This window comes from Petaurus breviceps, unplaced genomic scaffold, assembly GCF_028583685.1.
Source record: "Petaurus breviceps papuanus isolate PSGF00001 unplaced genomic scaffold, PetGlider_PUasm1.0 90591, whole genome shotgun sequence".
NCBI classification, from domain to species: domain Eukaryota; kingdom Metazoa; phylum Chordata; class Mammalia; order Diprotodontia; family Petauridae; genus Petaurus; species Petaurus breviceps.
Window position 1 is genome coordinate 6000078 of NW_027187280.1, and position 22948 is coordinate 6023025.

Below are 22948 nucleotides of genomic sequence, written 5' to 3' on the forward strand. Positions count from 1 at the left end.
GAAGGAGAGGAGAAAGAGGGAGAGGGGGGGAGGGGGGGGGTGAGGTGGGGAGGGAGAACAGGAGAGGGGAAGGAAGAGAAGAGGCGAGAGAGAGAGAGAGAGAGAGAGAGAGAGAGAGAGAATATTTTGGGAAAGTGAGAGGGGGAGTGAATTGGCAGCTAGAACCTTTGTTTTAGCCCGTCCGACCCTCTTCTCCAAAGAGAAGAGGGTCCTCTCCCCTCCTCCAGTCCCTCAGCCCCGGGGGCCGCACCGGGGAGAGAAAGAGGAGTGTATACATGGGGGGCGGGGGAGGGGGGAGCTGCTTCTTACTTGTGCTGCCCCTCGCGGAGCCGCGGGCTGGATCCCGTCGTGTACAGGTTGTAGCGGCCACCACTGGGCGGGCCGGGCCGGGGAAAGTAGGTCCCCTTCGCCTGAGCGCAGGAGATCAGTGTCCCGGCGCACAGCCAGAACCGAAGCCAGCGCGCCCCCCGGTCCGGGGGCCCCATCCCCATCCCCACCGCCCCTCGGCCCACAGGCTGGGGGCTTGGCACTGATGCGGCTGCTCCCTCTCTGTCTTACTGCCCGACTGCCTCGGTCCGGCGCGGACAGAATCGCTTGGGAAGTGTGGGCCTGAGTTTGGTCTTCAAAAGATCAAGCCCAAATCGGTAGCGGAGAATGTCCCGAGGAGACAGGAGCCCAGCAGGGCTCCCCAGCCTCCTCTTCCCACGGAATCCGAACCCCTTGAATCCCCTGCTCCGGCCTCGCTCCCCCTGAGCCCCCTTCCCCAGATCTACCTACCTGGAGATCTCTTGAGTCCCCTCCCCTGAATTCACACTCTCGGAGCCCCTGCCAAGCTCCTCTATCACCCCTTTCCTTAAACCCTGCCCCTGTCGTTGCTACAGCCCCTTTTTCCAGATCCCAGGAGCTTCTGAACCCCTCTCTCCGACCTTCGGCCCCCAGAGACCCTGCTTTGCCCCTGGATCTCCAGGGAGCCCCTTCGTCCAGCTTGAAGCCTCTGTCCTCCTTCTCTGAGTCCTACGGCCTCGAACCCGAGCCCACAGATCCTTGGCCCGCCCCGCCTCCCGCTGGGCCTCGGCCCTGGGTCTCCGGCTCCCGCTCTGACTCCGGCTCCCGCGCACCCAGGAGCTCGCTACCCGGGGCGGGCTTGTGCTTTTGTAGCGCCTGCGGTCCTGCTGTCTCCACCGGCGCTGGCGGCGGGGCCGGAGAGGGGAGGGGAAGGGAGGGGAGGGGAGGCCGGCGGGAGAGGGGCGGGCTCTCCACAGATTAGCATAAACTGCTCTAGCTCCCTCGGCCCTCTTTCCCCAGCCCCCGAACTTCACCCCATCCCTGGAGAAGACCCAAGACCCCGCGATATTAAGGCCTGGAATGGGGGAGCCGGTGGGCAATGACCTACTCTCTCCCCACCCAACTGGGCTCAGGACAGGACCGTGGCCTGGCCTGAGGGGCCTCAGGGTGCTCCAGGATGCCTAGAGTGGGACAGGGACAGGGCCCTAGACCCCCGGCTGCTGTGAAAGCAGAGGGTGGGGGAAGCTAAAACAATTCTTAAGCCGCATATTAGTAGTCTGTTATCCTCAAGCAAGGGAGAGAAGATCACTCCCTGTCCTCTGCCCTGCCCGGACCTCATCTGCAGCACAAGTTCAATTCTGGACACTAAGCCCGGGGAAGCGCAGTGACAAGCTGACTTCACTAGGGGTGATGAGTTTTTCAACCACATGAATTCTTCCAGATGATCTATCTACTTAGTCACGGAGAGATTTTGAGCAGAGTGAGTGGTGGGAGTGTCCACACCGGGAAGACTGGAGATTCCGGAATTACTGAAAAACCGAATTGTGTCCAGAAAAAGGCGACCAGCTGGGGAGATAGCTGGAGACCATGCCTTTTGAAAATCCTTTGAGGGAAAAGGGAGTGGTTAGCTCGAAGAGGTTTCAGGAGGAAAGTACTGCAGTCAAGTATTAAGCTGATATTTTCTGCAAGTGATTAGACCCGTTCTTCACGGTCCCAGAAGGCAGGTCAAGGATCAATGGATGGCCTTTAGGAGAGAGATAGATTTCGGTTTCTTAAGAAAAAAATTTCCTAACCATTAGGGATATCCCAAAGTGCAATGGGCAACTCGAAAAGGGGGAGAATGAATTTTCTGTCACTGGAGGGATGAATCAAAGGAGAGGGAAAGTGATGGAGAGAACATTACTGGTCAGGTACAGGCTAGACTAGAGCTTAACCTTTTGGAGCCTCAGTTTACCAGTAAGCAAAATGAGAAGGCTGAACTGGATGGTCTCTAAGACCCTTTCCACAACTAGATCTAAGATCCAAAAATCTCTCTCCACCTCTGAGATGGTGATTCTGTGATCCCAGCCTCCCCTCCCACCCTCTTTGAATTTCACCTCTTCTCTGCCAACCCTGGATGTTTTTCTCAGGAAGTAGGGACCCCCAGCTTTGTGATGGACAGAGCTCCATAAATTTCGCCACTCCTTCTCCTTCTCAGGGGTCACACAGAATAAATGGAATAGCTTTTTCTTTTCTCCACACTGGTCTTCTTTAACATCCCAGAGATGGGCAACGTTCAACAACCTTGGACTCAGATGAAACTCTGTCCACAGATCCATCCGTTCTTCAGCACTGGACTTGGAGTCCTGAGGCCTAAATTCAGATGCCCGCAGCAATACTTACTGTGTGGCCTTGGGCAAGTCATTTTACTCTCCACATCTCAGTTTCCTCATCTTTAAAATGAGTGTAATAGTACTTTCAATGACTATTTTCAGTGTCTCTGGGAGGAAGGTACTCTGTAAACTCTAAAGCCCCATAGAAATGGGGGCTATTATTATTATTCAGCGTGTTGTTGTTGTTTAGTCACGACTTCTTGGGGGGGGGGCAAAGATACTGCCATTTGCTTCTCTAGCTCATTTTACAGATGAGGAAACTGAAGCAGGCATGATTAAATGGCTTGCCCAGGGTCACATATGTAGTAACTGTCCAAGGCCAGAATTGAACTCAAAGTGTTCTTTACTCCAGGTCTGGTATTCTATTCCCTTCACCACCAAGCTGCCCCAAGGCTCAAATCCCATGCTTTCTATACAGGCAACCTGTATGTACCTTTCCTGAACTAGCCAAACCAGAGTCATTTCCAACTACCTCCCCTATCCTCCATTCCCCCAGCACTATGCTTGGAATCAGAGGACCTGGATTCAAATCCAGCCTCTAATGTTTACTACCTGTGTAACTTTGGGCAACTTGCTTAACCTCTTTGGGCCTCAGTTTTGTCATCTGCAAAATGAGTGGGATTAGTTTAGGTGGTCTCAGATCTTTTTCTATGATCCTATGAGCTCTGGATCCCTATTGAAATTATTACTGTTGAATCTCTTGTGAGATACTTCACAAAATATCCATCATTTCTTTGACATGGGATCACCCTTCAATCATGCAAAGATCCAATCTCTCCAGGTGATGTTGAGTGAGTTGCCCTAGTGGAGAGAATCTACTCTCTGGTGACCAGGTTTCTAATGATAAATTTCTCCTCAATTAGTCTGGTATTCAGAGGACAGGGGCAGCATCCACCATGCAGTTCAAACTTGGCAAGATCTGCCAGATCTTAACTTTCACTGGCACTGCCTTCAAGAACCTACGGTCACTTTCATGTCATGACATCGGAATAGGGCTTTAGTGCAGCTAAAGAAAATAATATCTAATGACGATTTAAAGAAAGAAGTTCTGGATTTAAATCCTGCTTCAAATACATGCAAATAACTTAACCCCTCACTGCCCCCAGGCAAGTTTCAGACAGTAAATTACAGACCAGTTCAACATCTGCATAGATAGAGGTGAGAATTCCCCACACCACTGAAATCACAGCTATGGATTGCCAATATCTTTTCTTTTATATCCACCCGGTTTATCTATGTTGGGGAACACAATAAGCACTTACTGAATGTTTGTTCATAAGTCACAAAAGGAGATAAGTCAGTCACGGATCAAAAATTCTGTACTTGTCTCCAATCAGAAAACTGGCAAGACACCCTGCTCTTAGCATAATGAGTTTAATGTTTATTGATTTTCTGATTGATTTTTTGGTCATTTGCTTCTTGTGTGTCCTTAGGCAAGTAATTTAATTTTTTGGGAACTCAGCTTCCCCATTTGTAAAACGAGGGAGTTTGGCTAGATGACTTCTGAGGTCCCTTCTAGTTTTCATCTATGACCCAAGGTTTCTGGCACTTTCAGTGGACTTGGTGGAAGATTTATAGAAGAACATGGATAAAAATCATACAGGCTAAGACAGCATTGAAAGAATATGATCTGCACCAGTGCAAGGAAGACCCATGCCAAGAAAATCATGTACCTACTAAAGTATCAGTAAATAATGATATCAATGATGTAGCTTATGGCCCCACCGGGACCAAGTGATGTCAGGTGATCTAGAGGAAGGCACATAGGGTTTATCCAAGATGGAAGTTTTACTGGGCGACATGGTTAAGGATGGCACAGAACGCAGAAGTGTCTTTGGGTTGTTACCTGCGATGCTGGAGAAAGGACCCTCATCCACATTGTTGATCACAGCTCCATTCAGTTATCAAACTAATAAATCAATTAATCAACAAGGATTTATTAAATAATTCCTGGGTGCCAGACACTGTGCTAAATGCTAAATATTCAAAGCAGTTCCTGCCCTTCAAGGATTTACACTCTAAGAGACACATATATTGTAGGTATATATGCAAAATTAATATGAGGTAGTTTGGTGAAGTAAATAATAAACTTACATATTATCTTCACACACAATTGGAGCCTTGTAAGATAGATAATAGTATACCAAGACAAGCTCAAAATGGCTCCATGATTTGGACATAAAGGATAATACCATAAGCAAATTAAGAGGACAAGGAACAGATCCATGGATAATTTAGAGCTAAACAAGAGACAGATAGCATTAAGAGACGTACAATGGATAATTTGATTATGTTAAATCAAAAAGATTTTGCAGAAAAAAAGCCAATGCGGTCAAGATTAGAAGGAAAGCAGAAAGCTGGGAAACAATTTTTATAGCAAGTGTCTCTGATAAAAGCCTGTAATGGGAATGTAAATTTGTAAGATCTTCCCTGCCCCTAGGCTAAAGTGCACCTGGAGCCTGGGGTGGGAGGCTTGTTTTTCAGTAGATACTTCTTGATTGGTTGTTACATTCTCTGAGCCAGGAAAAGGCTATATAAGCCCTGATGTGTAGCTTTGTTCTGGGGCTCACTTTGAGAAGTGTTCTGTGATTTGATCAGATGAAACTCTGGAAAGCCGTTGTCCAGAGCCCCCCGGCTTTGAAACCCAGATGTTGTTTGGTATGGATGTAATGGTTAGACAGTTTGAAAAACTGTCTACTTGATCTGTTTCTCTGTCTTGATAATTCTGTCTGTATACTTTGAAGTTCGGGTGCTGACCTCTTTCCCCTGAACTAGGTTAACGATACATATCTGACTGATTAAAGTAAGCTTGTTAACCCATTTTGAGTTGCTTTCCTTTATCAAAGCAGATCCAAGAACCTGTGGTGGCAGCAAACCCTGAGGACGGTTGGGGTGCTTGCCGCTACAAAGCCCAACTTCTCAAATATATAGAGAACTGAGTCAAATTTATAAAATACAAATCATTCCCAAAGATAAATAGTCAAAGGCTATGAACAAGCAGTTTTCAGACAAAGAAATCAAAGTTATTTATGGTCATTTGAAAAAGCACTCTAAATCATTAGTGATTAGAGAAATGAAAATTAAAATAACTCTAAAGTACCACCTCATATTTATCAGATTGGTTAATATGACAGAAAAGTAAAATGATAAATGTTGGAGGGAATGTGGAAAAACTGAGGCACTAATGTGGAGTTGTGAACTGGTCCAACCGTTATGGAGAACAATTTGGACCTATGCCCAAAGGGCTATAAAACTGTGCGTATCCTTTGATCCAGTAAAACCACCACTAGATCTGTATCACAAAGAGATTTTTTTAAAAGGGAGGAAGGCCATATTTGTATAAAAATGTTTATTGCAGCTCTTTTTGTGGTGACAAAAAATGGAAATTGAGAGGATGCCTATCAATTGGGGAATAGCTGAACAAGCTGTGGTGTATGATTGTAATAGAATACTATTGTGCTATTAGAAATGATGAATAGGATAATTTCAGAAAAAAACTGGGAAGACTTACATGAACTAATACAGACTAGAGTGGGCAGAACCTGGCCTTCACCATGTGCTAGCTGACAGAGGATGGAAAGGCCCTGGGTAGATGTGTTGCCTTCTCTCCCTTCCCAGATGCTTGCCCCAGAATGGTATGGAGAAAGAGGTGTGTGAAAGATTTAGCCCTATAACTGGGCTTGAACAGAGTGAGAAGGCCGAGTATGTTGGTTGTTCTGATGTCAAACTTAACTAAGTTTGATGAGAGTCATCACCATAGACAAGGTTGGTCAGCAGATAATTGGGAGGAGTGGGGGTCCATAGCAACTACCCACAGAGGAGGGTTACGATACAGAAAAGACTCCTGTTCCCCTATTAAACCTAATAGTTGGTCTCTGAGGTTTCTTCCAGCTCAGACACTGAAATTCTGTGAACACTGGTTTTGGGTTCTGGCTCTTACTGAAATAAGTTGCAGATCTCCCTCTGGGAATTAGGGATCTTCTGGAACTAAGGCTTCCCATGTTTCTCCTTTCTCCTCCTTATTGTCAGTCAGTTGTGTCCGACTCTTTGTGACCCTATGGGGTTGTCCATGGGGTTTTCTTGGCAAAGACACTAGAGTGGTTTGTCCTTTCATTCTCCAGTGGATTAAGGCAAACTGAGGTCAAGTCACTTACCTGGGGTCACACAGAAAGTAAGTGACTGAGGCTGTATTGGAACTCAGGTCCTCCTGACTCCAGGCCCAGCACTCTATCCACTGAGTCACCTAGCTGCCACTAGGGCCTCCTTTCCCTCACTAAAAACCATGGTTATAAGTGGGTCAAAAAGCCATTTTCACTAGTTAACAGTCAGGCAAAAGAGAACAAGACCAACGAGACAAATAAAGAAAACAGGACATTCCATGTTTAGGCTATATGTTGAGCACACAGCACAAATCCTCTCCGGCCCTGCCTCTCTGTCTCTTGGCTTTTCTCCAAGTCCGTCCTTGTAGGATGGCTGGCCAGGTCTGGCCCAAGTCTTCCCTACCCATCCCTATCCCCACTTCCACCCAGTCATTAGTGCTAATTGACTTACAATACATTTCTAAAGGAGATGCTAGTGTTAAAACGATTCCTTCTACTTTTCCTTTCTAACCTGGGGTTGGGGTTGGAGGTGCCGATGTATGAAGACCGCAAACTTCAATCAGTTGTCATAACGATTTCCCTTCCTCATGTTCTTTGGCTTCTAGGATGGAAGGATCTCTGGGTGTTGATACAATCTCATTTTTCCTTCTTCTTACCAATGATACCACAGGCAATGCTACTTCTGAGACCCCGCTAAGGGGACTGGAGCCCCAAGGGGGGCCTCAAAGAAAAGAGGAAGAGAAAATAGGGGTGGGGAGGCAGAGAGGGAAGGAAGAGGCAGGAGGAGGTTAAGATTTCAGTCTCACTCCTCCGGGTACTCTAACCACTAGACAGTATTTTTCCTGGGAACCAGCTGGAACTTGGAACAAATCCTCCTCCCCCCAGTCCCCTTCCAAGTTGATTCTCCCAGGTGGGATCCCTGGCCCTTTCCTTTCCAGCTCTCCTCTCCCGGCTCCAAATGCTCCAGATGTTTGGTTCTGGGGTTCGCAGAGAAGAAGGAGGAAAGAGGAAGCAGAGGGAGGAGAAGGTTGAAGCTTGAAGTCTGATACTATTCTTTCCTCATCCCTCAAGACACAGAGAGCAGCTCAGCCGCTGGAGGGGGAATAGGTGCTTTTCACAAGAAACTAATAGCAAACAGGACCTCTCTGGCCCCTCCCCTTTATGAAAGCTCCTTGGGTGCAATATTGGGGTCCAACTGTTCCTGTAGTGGGTAGGGGTGAAATGGAGTTAGCATATACTCTAGAGAATAGATTGTTAAATTTTCAGTGAGAGCATTTATATCTTGGAAATTGGCAAATGCTACAAATCAAGACATGATTTATTGCTTTTGTTATAGTTGTTGCTGCTGATTGTCTAGACTTAAGAAAGTGATGGAGAAAATGTTAACAATGCACATTAAATTTAAAAGTATATCAGGTATGCATCATTTTTCAGGAAACTGGTTGTTAAACATTTACCAGCACAGCCCCTGCCTATAGAGAGCAGAAAGCCAAGAGAAGAAGAGGGTGAGGGGATTCCTCCTGGACATAAACAATGGAACAGATTGGGGCCTGAAGATGTCTTAGGGGTCAGATGCCCAGGTGACAGAAAGGAGGGAAAATGGTCCAAGTGCACATGTGGAACATTTGTGGAAACCAGAGGCAAAGCATGAAAGAAGATCCCATCATTCCCCAGTCAATTTCTCATCCCAACAGTCATAGACACACTCATGCTTAAATGTACAGGAGCTATAGAAGTACAGATTATTCACAGAGATGCATTCACAGAGAATCTTAGACATCTAGTGCAACCCCTTACCCCATGGGCAATTTTTTCGACCCTATACAAAGCAGGTGGTCACCTAGTCTCTGATGAACATTTCTAGTGACTGGGAGTTCACTACCTACCTCTGGTGTTTCAGTACTGAACAGCACACACACACACGTACGCACATACATACATACACACATATATGTATGTGTGAGTATAGATCTTCCGTATATTGAGCCAAAATATCAATATGGGTTAACAGCTGGACCAAAAAAGTTAACACCACCTCAGGTGGGAAATAGAAAAAAAACAAAAAACAAGGTTAAAAAGTGAAAGTGTAAAGGAATCCTTTTAATACTAAAGTCTCCTTTAGAAATGGATTGTAAGTCAATTAGCCCTAATGGCTGGGTGGAAGTGATGAATGGGGTGGGTGGGAAAGAGTCAGGCTTGACCTGGCCAGCCAGGCTACAGGGACTGAGGTTGAAAAGCCAAGAGACAGAGAGGCAGGGACGGAGAGAGGGTTTGCTGTTGTGCTCACCTTATAGCCTAAACCTGGGGTGTCCCGTTTTCTGTATTTGTCTCATTGATCTTGTTCAATAAATTAAACGATAAACAAGTAAAAATAAAAAGAAATGTTAGATTAAAAAAAATAAAAAAGTCATCCTGGCATGGTGGATCATCACATTTTGCATCTGACACGTACTAGCAAGTCATTTAACCTCCTAGAACCTTCCAGGGAACTCTTTAAGAACATAAGTTATAGAGGAGTTGCCATTTTGCATCAGTAGAGGGATTTACCACAGCAAGAGTTCTCTCTCTCTCTCTGTCTCTATCTCTCTGTCTCTGTCTCTCTGTCGCTGTCTGTCTGTCTCTCTACGTCTCTCTGTTTGTTTCTCTGTCTCTCTCTGTCTCTGTCTCCCTCTCCCTCTCTCTGTCTCTGTCTCTCTCTTTTCTCTTTGTCTCTCTGTCTCTGTCTCTCTGTCTGTCTCTGTGTCTCTGTCTGTCTCTGTCTGTCTGTCTCTCTCTGTCTCTCTATCTCTGTCTGTCTCTGTCCGTCTCTGTGTCTCTCTCTATGTCTCTGTCTCTCTGTCTGTGTCTCTCTTCTCTGTCTCTGTCTCTGTCTCTACACACACACACACACACACACACACACACAGTCTGAAAGGGGCAGGGGTGTGCTCGTACATTTTAACAACTGACTCTCCAAAAATGTACAGAGGACACACTTTTAAGTTTAATCCACCACATTAACATTTTCTCCATCACATTCCTAAGTCTAGATAACCCACAAAACAATCACTCTGTCCCAAGATGTAAATGTTCACGCTGAAAATTTAACAATTAACTTTTGCAAGCTTATATGACCTGCCTCTGGCCCACCCCTGGGAAGAATGTATTTAATGACTACAGACCACAGTTTGGTATAGGTATTATTAAGCTGGAACTGGTCCAGATAAGGTTTACCAGAGAGAGCATGGAGGGGACTGAAAACCACGCCACATGATGATTGGTTGAAAGAATTGAGAAGGATTAAACTGGAGAGGAAAATTGGGGAAGATGTTTACTGCTTTCAAGTATTTCAAGCATTATCTTGGGGAAGGAGGATTTAACTTGTTTCCTTTGGCTCTAGAGAAGTGGGAGCTTTAGGGAAGAGGGACAGGACATTTCTGATCAGACAGGTAGAAGGATCTAGGAGCCTAAGACTTTAGGAAAAGCCACAGGGATCCAACGATTGAGAGGAGTACACTCAGAGGAACTCGTGTCAACCTTTATCCCAGCCTGAGACTGGTGTGCTTGAATGCCTTGAGTTCAGCCTGGGTTAGACAATTTTCTCTTCAGCTTGCCCTTTCTAGTCTCCTGAATATCCCCTCAAATTCATCCAACTGTGGCCTTGGCTAGATGACAGAATTGATCTCCTTGGGTGGGCTCTGCTCCTTGAACAAGTGACTGGTTGCAGGAACAGGGTTTATTAAGTTGCATTTACCTCCAGATTTGGGAGGGTAGAGAGGGGGCAAAGACACATAGGCCCTTGACATTTCTTCCCATTGTTTCATAGCAAAACTGATGCGGGAGACCCATGAACTTCCTTACTTTGATGGTTCCTCTAATACAGGAACAATTGGCTTGCCTGAGTGAACCTTCCTCCTTCCCATTCTAAAGGTCTATTCCTTCCTCCCCCACCCCAAGCCTTTCTATCCCTGCCTTGAAGAGGGGCTGCAGCTGGGGCTGCCCAGTTCGGATCTATGCCTGGGATTCCAGGAACTCCAGGTGTTTCACATCTGTCCCAGACAATTCCCTAACTAGAGTACGGGGTGGAGGTTTTACACTGACCAGCGAGAGGTGTTTCTAGCTGCATGGCCACGTCATGTCAGGGCTGCTCCATGATGGGTTCAGCAGTCCCTCCCTCTCCCCTCTGACCATAGCAGGGCCCTTGCTTGGAGATACATAGCCCCTCATTTAACAGGCAATTCTGAGAAGTTACTGTCTTGTCAATCAATCACCAAAGATCCACTGACTGCTGCTGTATGGGAAGATGAATAGGGATGGAAGGTGTAAGCAAGGAGAAGGAAGTGAAAGAGAAGAAGAAGAAAGGAAAGAAGAAGAAGAGGAAGGGGAAGAAGAGAAGGAAGAAGAAGAAGAGGCAGAAGAGGAAGAAGAAGGAGAAGAGGAAGAAGAAGAGGAAGAGGAAGGAGAAGAAGAGGAAGAAGACAAAGATGAAGAAGAGGAGGATAGGAGAATTAGGTGGGATGAAAAGAAGGTAGAAGAGGAGGGCATGAAAGAGGAGGTGAAGAAGGAAATAGGAAGGGAGAAGGGAAAGTAAGAGAGGTAAGGAGAAAAGGGGGAAGAAAGAAGTAAAGGAAGGAGGAGGGAGGGGGATGATGAAGGTGAAAAGGACCGGTAGGCAGAAGAGTAGTAAGAAAGGAGTAGAAGGAAAGAAAGAAAAGCAGTGGTTGAGAATGAAGATAGAGGGAAAAGAGAATAACTTATTTGTATAGATTCTACTATATGCCAAGCACTTTACAATTGTTATCTCATTTGATCCTTACAACAACCCTATGAAGTTGGTTGGCCGGTTGTTGTCCTTCGCTGTCCAAGAGGACTCAAACGACATCGCTATGCTAAAGTCAAGTTTCAGTGTGTCCGGTGGCTGCTCAGAGCAGTAGAGTTCGGAATGCTCTACCACAGGTCAGGCACAAATAGTCCATGGGAACAATCGGGGTGGATGTTCTAAATTTGTGCATTCTGTGTGTCCTTTGAGCTCTTTCAATTCTGCTTTGTCTGTGAAGTGGGTGCTGTTGTTCGTTTTATAGTTGAGAAAACTAGGTTTAAGTGACTTGTCCATTCACATAGTAAGTTTCTGAGGTCAGACTTGAACTCAGCCGTCTTCTTGACTCTAGGCCCAGCTCTCTATCTACCACCTAACTGTAGGAATCAAGAAGGTAAAGGAGGAAGGAAGGGGCAGGAGAGGGGACACAGTTCATATCCGGAGGAGCTCCTAGCCTGAACAAGAAACAACTACAGAACAGTTTTTCAGTCACCCAGTTCAGCCGACGTGGGAGCATCATTAAGACGTTCCCTCCCTGCCAGCAGTCGCAGGGAGCAGGGTTACCTGATTGGCTTCCAGGGACTCTGCTGCCATCACTCAGAGGGAATCGGTGACGGTCACTCACTGTTACTATCCCATTACTCAATTCAATTTGACTAAACTTAAAATTCAGATTGATATTTCCAGGTCCTCCCTGGTTTGTCCCATTTTCCAAAGTCTTCTTACAGCCTGATCTTTTAGGTCACTGTCCTTCCTTGTTAGTTTGCCCAGGTTTTTACCTCCTCAAACTAAAACCAGAGCTCATCGATCCCTGTGAAAGCAAAGTCCTTTATGTCTGACCCCTAAGAACTCTCTTGATTTCAGGTCAAAACTGCTTTTCCCATGACCACCTAAAATACGCAACTTAAGAACTCTGACCAAACAATTTTCATGCACTTGGCCTCTCATAGACTCACAGACCTTTAGAGCTAGAAGGGATTTAAGAGATGATTTAATTCACTCACCCTTGTTTTACATATGGGGAAACTGAAGCCCAGAATGGGAGTGGGGAGGAGAAGGGCTTTATTTATAGCCATACAACTATTACTTAGTAACAGATCTAGGACCAGCATTAGGTCTCCCGTCTCCCAGTCTGGGTGCCTTTCCATTATACCCCAACTACATCTACCTTCCAACCACAGGACATTCTGCTTATCTTCTCTTATTATTATTTTTTTAAAGCAATTGGGGTTAAGTAATTTGCTCAAGGTTACACGGCCAGTTATTTTGTGTGGGTGCCAAATATCTGAGGCTGGAACTGATCCCGGGTCTCCCGACACCAGGGCCAGTGCTCTTACTCACTGCGCCACCTGGCCGCCCCTTATCTTCTCTTATAAGGAGGGGGTTCAGCCCCTTCATTGCTGCTTGGGTATCCTGGTGGTGCTGCTTTCTGATTGGCTGGCTATTGTGGTTCTGTCTGAGACCACATGGATGTAGTTGTGGTTGAGTGCATGGACACACCTGCTGTTTCTGTGGGAAATGTGAGGAATGGGTCTGGGGGCAGTGGCTAGCTTGAGGCAGTGGCTGGGATCCCATCACATGGACATGCCCGCTGTACTGAGAGAACTATGAGTTCATGGGCACACCTGTTGTTGTAGTGAGCAGGGAGGCATATTGTTGAGTGGGGTCTATAAGGAAGTTAGAATATTGGGACTGGGGGCACCTTTATTAAGATTCTGTCATGACTGCAGTCTATAGGACTATTTCTAAGTCTGAGTTTGGGGAATCTAGAGCCCTAGGCCAGTGACCTTGGGACACACCATTGAGTTGGCCTTGCTGCTAGCCTCATTCTGACTTACTTTCTCTTACTTTCTTTTTTTAAAGTAAATTCTACTGTTACCTTTTGTTTCTGTACAGCCTAAATGTCCCTAGCATTCTTCCCTCTCCCCCCTCAAAGAGCTCTACAATATAACAAGGAATTTTCTGATTTGATTATTAATGTGTATGTGTGTTCAGTTATGTCTGACTCCTCATGACCCCATTTGGGGTTTTCCTTGGCAAAAATACTGGAGTGGCATTGTCATTTCCTTCTCCAGCTCATTTTACAGGCAAGGAAATTGAGGCAAACAGGGTTAAGTGACTTGCCCAGGGTCACACAGCTAGTAAATGTCTGAGGTCAGATATGAACTCAGAAAGATGAGTCTTCCTGACTCCAGGCCTGGCACTCTATTCACTGAGTCACTTGCCACCCAATTGTTACTACCATTTCAATAGTATTTTCACATTTACAAATTACAGCTTCCTCACAACAGCTATAACAATGTGACAAAAATAGTGTAAATGTTAGCCTCATTTTAGAGATGAGGAGACTAAGGCTGAAAGACAATGATGAAGCATCTAGGGCTGGAAGTGACCTTAAAGATCGCCTAGTTCAACCCCTTTGTTTTACAGACAAGGAAGTGAAGACCATAGAGGGAAAGTGACTTGCCCAAGGTCACAAAGTACTAGGAAAATAATGATGACAACAACAATCACAATAAAAACTAAGATTTGTATAGTGTTTACTACTGGGCCAAGCACTTTACAATTATTATCTCATTGGATCAGTCTTGAGAGAAATGTTGGTACAGTGAAAAGAATACGCATGCTAGAGTTGGAAGATATGGGTTCTAAACCTACCTCTGAAGCTTATTGCCTGTGTGGCTTTGGGTAAGTCCCTTAACCACTTTACTTCTCAGCCTACTTAAGCTGGGCCTTGGTTTCCTCAAGACCTTTGGTTATCTCATTTTCTTTCTACCTATCCTACCTCTTACAGGCTGATCTGATTTCAGACCTACCTCCCCACTCACGTCAGTGCCTTGAATAATCCTTAGTCTTGCTGCCAGAGGCACTATGGAATGGTGGAAAGAGCCAAATTCAAATCCTACCACTAATATTATTGTAGCTGAGTGACCCTCAATTAGTTTCTGTAGATTGTAAAGCAGGGATAATATTCATACTAGAACATACACATAGGATAGTTTGACTTTGAATAACATAATCATTTCACAGGATTCTTTATTCACACTAATCCAGACCCAATTATACATGTCTCACAGGGTTGTTGTAAGGAAAAGTACTTTTGGAATCTTAAAATGCTATGTAAATGTGAGTTATTATTATGCAGCTATCCCTGACCTTCTGCCAGCCCTGAGAGTCTGCCTGGCTATTCACTTCTGGCCTCTCCCCACTTTTTTAGCCTCTGCCTCCACTTCCTGACCATCTCTTTATTCCCCTCAAAGTCCCAGGATCATTCACAGCTTTTGAGTTCAGAGATGGTTGTGCTTTTAATGTTACCTCTGAGGCTGAGATGCAGCAGAGTGTGGATCGATTCTCTGTTGCTTGTGTTCTTTTTGGCCTGACAATTAACACCAGGAAAACCGAGGTTCTCCACCAACCAGAGCCACACCATCTGTAAGTGGAACCAGGGTTACAGGAAGTGGAGACATTTTGAACTCTGTGGATAAGTCCACTTACCTTGGCAGTGTACTTTCCAGGGATGTATGCAGAGGTGATGATAAAATTGATGTACACATTGCCAGAGCTCGAGAGGCTCTGAAAGAGAGAAGAAGTATTAGACTGAGCACTGTCTACAGAGCCGTAGTGCTGACCTCGTTGTGGTCTGCCTGTGAAACCTGGACAGTACCAGAATCATGACGGGAAATTGATTTGAATTGTGTTAGGAAGATTCTGAAGATTGATTTGCAGAATAAGGTACCAGACACGGAGGTCCTTTCTCGATCTGAACAGCCAACCATTCAAACTCTACTGAAGAGAGCATATCTCTTAAGGGCTGGCCACATTGTTCAAATGCCAGAAGTATGTTTGCCTAAAAGACTGTTTATGGAGAACTCACACAGGACAGGCGCTAACACGGTGGTTAAAAGGAGTGATGCAAGGACACTCTCAAGGTCTCTCTGAAGAACTTTGGTATCTATTATGAGACATAGAAGACGCTGGCACAGGATTGTTTGGCATGGTGTGCCTGCATCAAAGAGCAAAGCAGAATTATGGTAGCTCAAAGGAAACATGAAAGGCGCACATCTCTCTCCCAAATGGTCATATGGACCATTTGTGCCCAACCTGTGGTAGAGCCCTCTGAACTTGTTTTGGGCTGATCAGCCACAGCCCGAACTGACCCTGAGATAGTGATGTCATTTTGGTGCTCTTTGAGCATGAGGGACAAACAACTACTCTGCAGGGCAGTGACCTTCAGAGGAAGTGGGCCCAGGGATGGAGGTGAGGACCTAGGTATTCCATTTAAGACCATCAGTACCTCTTGACAGCCCAGGGCCTGAGAAGTTCCCATTACTGTCACAAAATCTGAACATTGGATTGGCCCTTAGTAGTCAGGGGCTACTGAGATTTTGCTCCCAGACAAATTTGTCAGGGGGGTCTGGGGGCTGAGGCCAGTAGTGTGGGGTCTAGGACCTGGCAGATGCAACCAGAAGGCTCAACAGAAGGAAGAACTTTGATAATGAGAGCTGATCAGTGATGGAGCAAGTTGCTTTCTGAGGTAGTAAGCTCCCTGGCACTAGAAGTATCCAAGCAAAGACTGAATAGCCCCCTGCAATCAAGGAGATTCTTGAGTGGGGTGCAAAGATCATAGTATCATAGATTAGAGCTGGAAGGTAGGATGTCCAGGTAGCACAGCGAGTAAGAGCACCGGCTCCTGTGTCAGGATGACCTAAGTGATTGAATCCGGGCTCAGACACTTAGCATCCACCCAGAAACACCTGGCCATGTAACCTTGATCAAGTTACTTAACCCTGATTGCTTAGGGGTGGCCAGGTGGCTCAGCGAGTAGGAGCACCAGCTCCAGTGTCAGGATGACCTGGGGATCAAATCTGGGCTCAGATACTTAGTACCACACCCAGAAATAACTGTCCATGTAACCTTGAGCAAGTTACTTAACCCCAATTACTTTTAAAAATTAAAAAAAAAGAAATTAAAAAAAAGAACTGGAAGGTAGTTGAGACCAATTCCTTCCATTTAAAGAGAATGAAACAGCCCCAGAGAAGTTGTCACTTGCTCAAGGTTACAGATTTGGATTAAATAAAGTCTCTTCCAACTCTAAGGATATATAATTTAAAAATTATTTATCTGGATGAGGTTGGTGAATCAAGAGAAATCATGTTTGCTTATTCATTAGAGTCATTTAATGGAATGGACCTCTTAATGATAATTCCAAAGCCTTCTCAGGATTCCACAGCCACATTCCACATTCCACATTCCACAGGTTGGAAATGATCACACTATACCATGTGGCCTGAGCCTGAGTCTTCTGAGGACCCTACATTCCCTAGACCTAACGCAGATCCCAGAGGATCCTATCTATCCTATCCCCTCGCCCTAAATCCCTGGAGTCTTGAGTCACCTCTGAGGCTCCCAACATCTGGCACCAGCCTGGAGGTAGGGTGGGGCTGGGATGGAAAGAGAAGGGAAGTTCTGGGGCCCCCCTACCCTGTCATAACATCTGGCCCCAAGCCCTCTGGTATTCCAGAGCCTTTAACCCACATGGTATGTTAGGAGCTTTGTGTGTGTTCAGGGAGCAAGTGATGGAGGACCCCAGATGGCCTTTCCTCCTTCCTTCCTGGTGCCCTCTGTCCTCAGTACAGTGTGACTGAGCTAGGTGACTTTCACCACCTGTAGGAAAGGTCAATCAGCTCCTTGGTCACATTCCTAACAGGCTGCTGCACTAGGCTTCATGCCTCACTCAGGTCACCATCACACCAAGCCACAGGTTACTCAGTCATTCCTCAGTGGGACTTAGATCCAGCATCAGTTTCCTGCTTACAGCTGCCCCCTCTGTCATCACCTGAGCCCCAGTTCAGTGGTTCTTCAGATCAGAGATCTAGGGCTGGAAGGGACATCAAAGGCCATCCAGTCTAACCCCTCCTCATTTTACCAAAGGGGAAACTGGGGCCCAGGGAGTGTTTGCAGATGGATTTGAACTCAGGTCTTCTGGCTCCAGAATCAGAGATCATTCCACTGTATCAGTCTCTCCTCAGCCAGAGTTTCTACCCACCTACTCTTTACTAAGTCTCCTCTAGTTCCCTCATATTAATCTAATACCATGCCTCCCACCTTTCATTTGGCTTATCCTTCAGTCTAGCTCTACAATTTTTGTAAAAGGAACTCTGTATCTCTTACGTGGTGCATTGGGTAGAGTGCTGAGACCAGAGTCAGAAAAACTTGAGTTCAAATCCCACCTCAGACCCTTATTAGCAAGTCACTTAACCCCTGTCTGCCTCAGTTTCCTCAACTGTAAAATGGGGGATAATAAGAGCTCCTACCACTGAGGGTCATTGTGAGATATTTGTAAAGGCACAGTGCCTGCCACATAGTAGGCACTATATAAATGCTTATTCCCTTCCCCTTCATTGACCCTCAGTTTCTCTAAAGAGATCCCTCTGTACTTTTTATCCTTAACATCCTCCTTCCAGCACTACACATCTGGATCTTTCTAGCTTCCAAATCATTCCTCTCCTCCTCCCCATAGGAAGTAACACATACCAGGGACATGCCTCCTGGTTTCCCCATCCATTCTGTAAGAATATTAGCATTGTAAGAGACAAATTTACATTTTAGTTATTCCTACTCCAGCCTGAAAAGCTGCTCTCAAATCACATCTATTTTGGAGAGGTGGGTTTTTAAGAATTTTGTTTTTGTTTGTTCCTTACCTGGATCCCTTCTTTTCTGGGCAACCTCGTGTCTAAGGGATACCATGTTATCAGGGAGAATCGCTCACTCCTGGTTTGGGGGCCACAGGAGGACTAGAAGGAGGCCACTATGGAATGCTCTGAGAAGAGGATCTTTAGATCTCTAAAATGATTAACTTTCATCAGCCTAGGACTGTTTAGAAGCAACTTGGAAAGTGCACGAGAACAGATGGGACATTCTAAGTGGACACATGCAAACCAGATGCAAACATTATGCAAATTATATGCAAAATATCCAGGCCAACCCCAAACCCTTCACTACCCCCTTAACTCTTGCTCACACCAGATGTGTCCCTTGAGAAAATCTTAGATGGGATTTGATTTTAGGTTCTCTTTGCATGGAAGCTGTGGGATAGTCTGGGACTCTCAGCAGATTTCGTCATTTGCTCCTGGAGTCACTGACACCACCCTGGACCCAGGCTCCTTCCTGAGGCTGCAGTCTTGGGACCCTGGCATCTCCCAGGAGAGAGTCACGGACAGCAGCACCTTTGGGCCCCCACAACCACTGTCCTATTCTACATGAAGCATGGTCAGAATGGCAAGGCTGGGTATGAGTCAGAGCAGAGACCCAGGAGGTCTGGCTTGGCCCAGCTTCTGGACTGTGGTTCCTTCTTTCTTTTCTCCTTGATTGAGTTTGCTTTTTCCCTGATGTCTTTCTGTCACCCCAATCTTCTCCTAAGCAAAACTTCTTTTCTCCAATCCAACTGATTTCTTTTTACTCCTCTCAGCTTGTTCATTGAGTTCTCTCCTGGCCTGACTATAGTCTACCCACAGAGCCATTTACTGCCCCTTTGAGACTCAGAGAGACCAGCCTGTACCTGCTTTCAGCTACTTGCTATAGTCATTTACAGAGACACAGGAGGCAGAGTCCCAGTTGCTTCAGATAAGAAAGACCACACACAATGCAGCCATTACTACTGGAGGGGATAACTCATCTAACATCACTCTCAGTAGCTGGGGTGTCCATGTGGACCATTCTTCAGTTTCCTTGTCCCCATAATGCCTCACCCCCCTGCTTTACCAGCAGCCTCCTACAACTCATTTCCATTAAAGTTGTCTTAAATGAAATATTTATGTTCCATGCAGGGCTGCATTTATTTCTGGGCTGGATATGAGTTACCCTTTAACAAACCAATAACTAAGAATTCTAGGCAAATTCATTTGAATTGAGGGAGAGGGCCCATGGTGGGTGTATGCATGTCTTTGAAATCTACTTCATCTGGCATGTAAAACAGTCACTCTTAAGACCTGTAAAAGACATGGCACAGAGTCCCAAGCCTGGAAGTGGCATAAAGTGGTCTAGCCACAGTAGACCATATACCCCAATTGAGTGCAGTCACCCAGAAAGTTTGGCTTTTTCTCTCACACAAATATACATATGGCTAATTAACTCAACACCTGAGTGGAGGTGGAAGGGGGGATTAAGGAGGAAACAGCAAGTAGAGAATATTGTGGTGGGGAGAAGATGGGCCCCAAGAGAGGGCTATTTGATTACAGGACTTCCAGGATGGTGGCAAGAGGCCAGACAAAGGAATAAAGGCAGTTGTTCCAAGTGGAGTTGTACCAAGGTTGAAGGGGAGACAAAATTTGCCCCCTGAAAGTTGATGTCTTGTTACAAAGCCCCAGTCGCCCTGGTTAAGTCTCCCCTGCTTGAACAGTCATTATTACCATCTCTAAGATTTCTAACTGGCAGCCCTTCTCTTAATGATAATCTATATACTGCTTTATGGTTTTCCAAAGGACTTTCACAGCCATTTTCAAATCAATCATAGATTTAAGATCTAGGAGAAGACCTTAGTCTAATCCTTATGGTCTAATTCCCTTGTCTTGCAGATGGAGAAACTGAGGTCCAGAGAAGTGAAATCATTTGCTCAAGGGCAGTAAGTAGAAAAGCTGGGATTTTAACTCAGAGCTTTAGATTCCAAATCCAGGATTCATATTGGATCTTCACAGTACCCTAGGAAGAAGATAGGTCAAGGATTGTTATCTTTATTTCACAGTTAAGAAAACTAAGGCATAAAAAGGGGAAGTGATTTGCCCAAGGTTAGTTGGTTAATTTGTGGCAGAGACAGGATTCTATTTCAGGTGCCCTGGATTCAATGGTATGTTCATAAATATTTAACAACTGACTCTGGGGGAGAAAAATGTACTCGCGACACACTTTTATGTTTTATCTGCTTCGTTAACATTTTCTCCATCCCTTTTTCACATCTAGACAATCAGAAAGCCTTGATTTGTAACATTTGCAGATTTTTGAGGTATAAATGTTCACACTGAAGATTTAGCAGTCAGCTCTTGTCATCTGGCTCAAACTCTCCCCAGCACACCCCTGCCTGAGGGCAAAGGCTTGTTGGAAGCAGTGTGGTAGAATGCAAAGGATGCTAAATTTGGAATCAAAGTACCTGTGTTCCAATCCTAGCTCAACCACTTGCTATCTGTGACCTTGGGCGAGTCCCTTAACCTCTCTAAGGCCTCTGGTTCATCATCTACAAAATGAGGGAGCCAGACTGGGTGACCTACGAGGTCCCTTTCTGCTCTAAATCTAAATCTAAGAGCTTATGGTTTTTCCACCCCACGGGGCCACCTCTTGGATTACATCCTCCTTATCTACCCTGTCCCCTACTGTATTTCCAGCTTTGGCTATATCACTGTGATTGTGAGTGTCTCCTCCCCACTGGAATAGAGATGAGAGAGTCACTGATCTCTCCCCAACTTCCCCAACACTGAGTGCAAGACAAACACGAGCTGGTGGAGAGAACTCTCTCAGCTGGTCATTTGTTATTATTTGTCTTTCCCAGAAATAGAGCCAAGGCTGGGAGCTGGAAGGAGGAAAGGAGGGAGGGACAGGACAGGATCAGGCTAGAGAGCTCTGCTTGAACACAAGCATCAGCCCTGGCCCAACCAGTGTCCTGCAGGGAGACCCTGCCCGTAGAATGGCACGAAAGGCTTTTCCTGAGATGAAAAAGCATAATTGTCCCTCTGTGACCTTCCCCAGGGATTTCCCCATTTGGCCCCTCTAGACTGGCTTCCTTCCTCCTTAGGATTAGACGGGGACTAAGCAGTTCTCCTCCTGGTTCGATAACTCATTAGCTAGGATTAGGGTCCCAGCCCCCACCTGACTCCAGACCCATTGTCCCCTGCCCACTCTGAGGGCTCTGAAGAGAGAAATCTCACAGATCAGGCAGGGGAGTCCTGTCTGTTGCTCTGAAGAGGGCTCTGGGGTGACCTCCCCATCTCTGCCACCCAAAGAGCTTCTGGCCACATATATTGTGGCCCCTTACAGCCTGGGTGTCCTTGCCTGCTCTCTGAAGCTACCCTGAGCAGTGCAGGGCTGTCTGGATCAACCCATCCAAACAGTCAATGATACTCAAAGCCACACACATATTTTTGGAAACATAGTTGCATATACACATTTATCACCTCTCAAACCTACGCACTCTTTGGCACTCATGGTCCCCTAGGCATCTTAAACATAGCAAGTCTGAAACAGGATTCGTCTCTGCCCTCCTCCCCCATACCCACCCTCCCCTCCCTTCTCCCTAACTTCCCTTTTTCTGTTCTTCCAGGAACTCAGGTTTGCAATCTCACAGTCATTCTCAACTCTTCTCCTTCCCTCAAGGACTCCTGCTATCCAATTAATGATCATGATTCTGAATTCAATATATCTCTTGTCTCCATCCCCCTTTTCTCTACTCGCCCCCCCACCCCAGTTCAGACCCTCCCTCCTCACCTCTGACCCAGACAACAGCGACCTCCTAACTGGACTCTCTGGCTTTGGTCTCATCCTCCTTCGATTCATTCTCCACAGCTGCCATCCAGATAGATATTCCTAGAGCACAGGCCTGAACCTGTCAGTCCCCTGCTTGAGAAGCCCAGTTGGTTCATAATTGCCTCTTGGATCAAATACAAACTTCTCCGTCCAGCCTTTAGAGCCCTTCACAGTTTGGCCCCAGCCTCTCTTTCTAGGCTTAGTGAATAGTATTCTCCGTCGCACAGCTATTTTCCAGCCAGACTGCCTATTTGCTGCTCCCTGTGCGTGACATTCCATGTCCCGTCTTCGTGCCTTTCTAAGTCTGTCTCCTATGCCTGGAATACACTCCCTCTTTAAAATCCCTGGTTCCCTACAAGACTCAGCACAAATGCCACTCGACTGATCCTGGTGCCCCCAGTTGCTATCCCAGAGTCACTAGTGCCCTCCTTCCCCCCAAAATTACTTTGTGTCTACTTTTTATTGTTTTTTTTTGCTGATACCTACTTAATAAATGCTTGTTTTGTTGACTGGTCCCATTAGTCACATACTGATCAGAAGTTAATCATTTTAACATGTAGTGGGGGGAGGGAAGGCATGGACTGGAGCCTCTGCCATGATGTATGCTTGGGGATAAGTTGGCAGGGGCCACCCCATGGACTACGCATGTATGTGTCCTGGTCTCTTGTGTATCCAGAGGTTTCTGGCTGTTCCTCATGTTCGGCTTCCACCCCATGTACCCCCATCCCCTCATAAGAGAGGTTTAGGTCAAATAACTTTGTCTGCTGAGCAACAAAAGAAAACCAAGGGGCAGCTAGGTGGTGCAGTGAATAGAGCACTAGCCCTGGAGTCAGGAGGACCCGAGTTCAAATCCAGCCTCAGACACTTAACAGTTACTAGCTGTATGA

At 46.0% G+C, this 22948-nt stretch overlaps 1 protein-coding gene across 1 annotated transcript in view; it reads right to left on the minus strand.

Annotated features, from left to right (window-relative positions):
* Positions 1 to 1214, minus strand: part of EMILIN3 (elastin microfibril interfacer 3) — a 10199-nt gene extending 8985 nt beyond the window's left edge. Inside the window, exon 1 of the mRNA XM_069063585.1 lies at positions 310 to 1214. Coding sequence (XP_068919686.1) covers positions 310 to 491 — 182 coding nt within the window. The 5' untranslated portion in view covers positions 492 to 1214. The remainder of the gene's footprint in view (positions 1 to 309) is intronic.
* Between the last annotated feature and the right edge of the window lie 21734 nt (positions 1215 to 22948).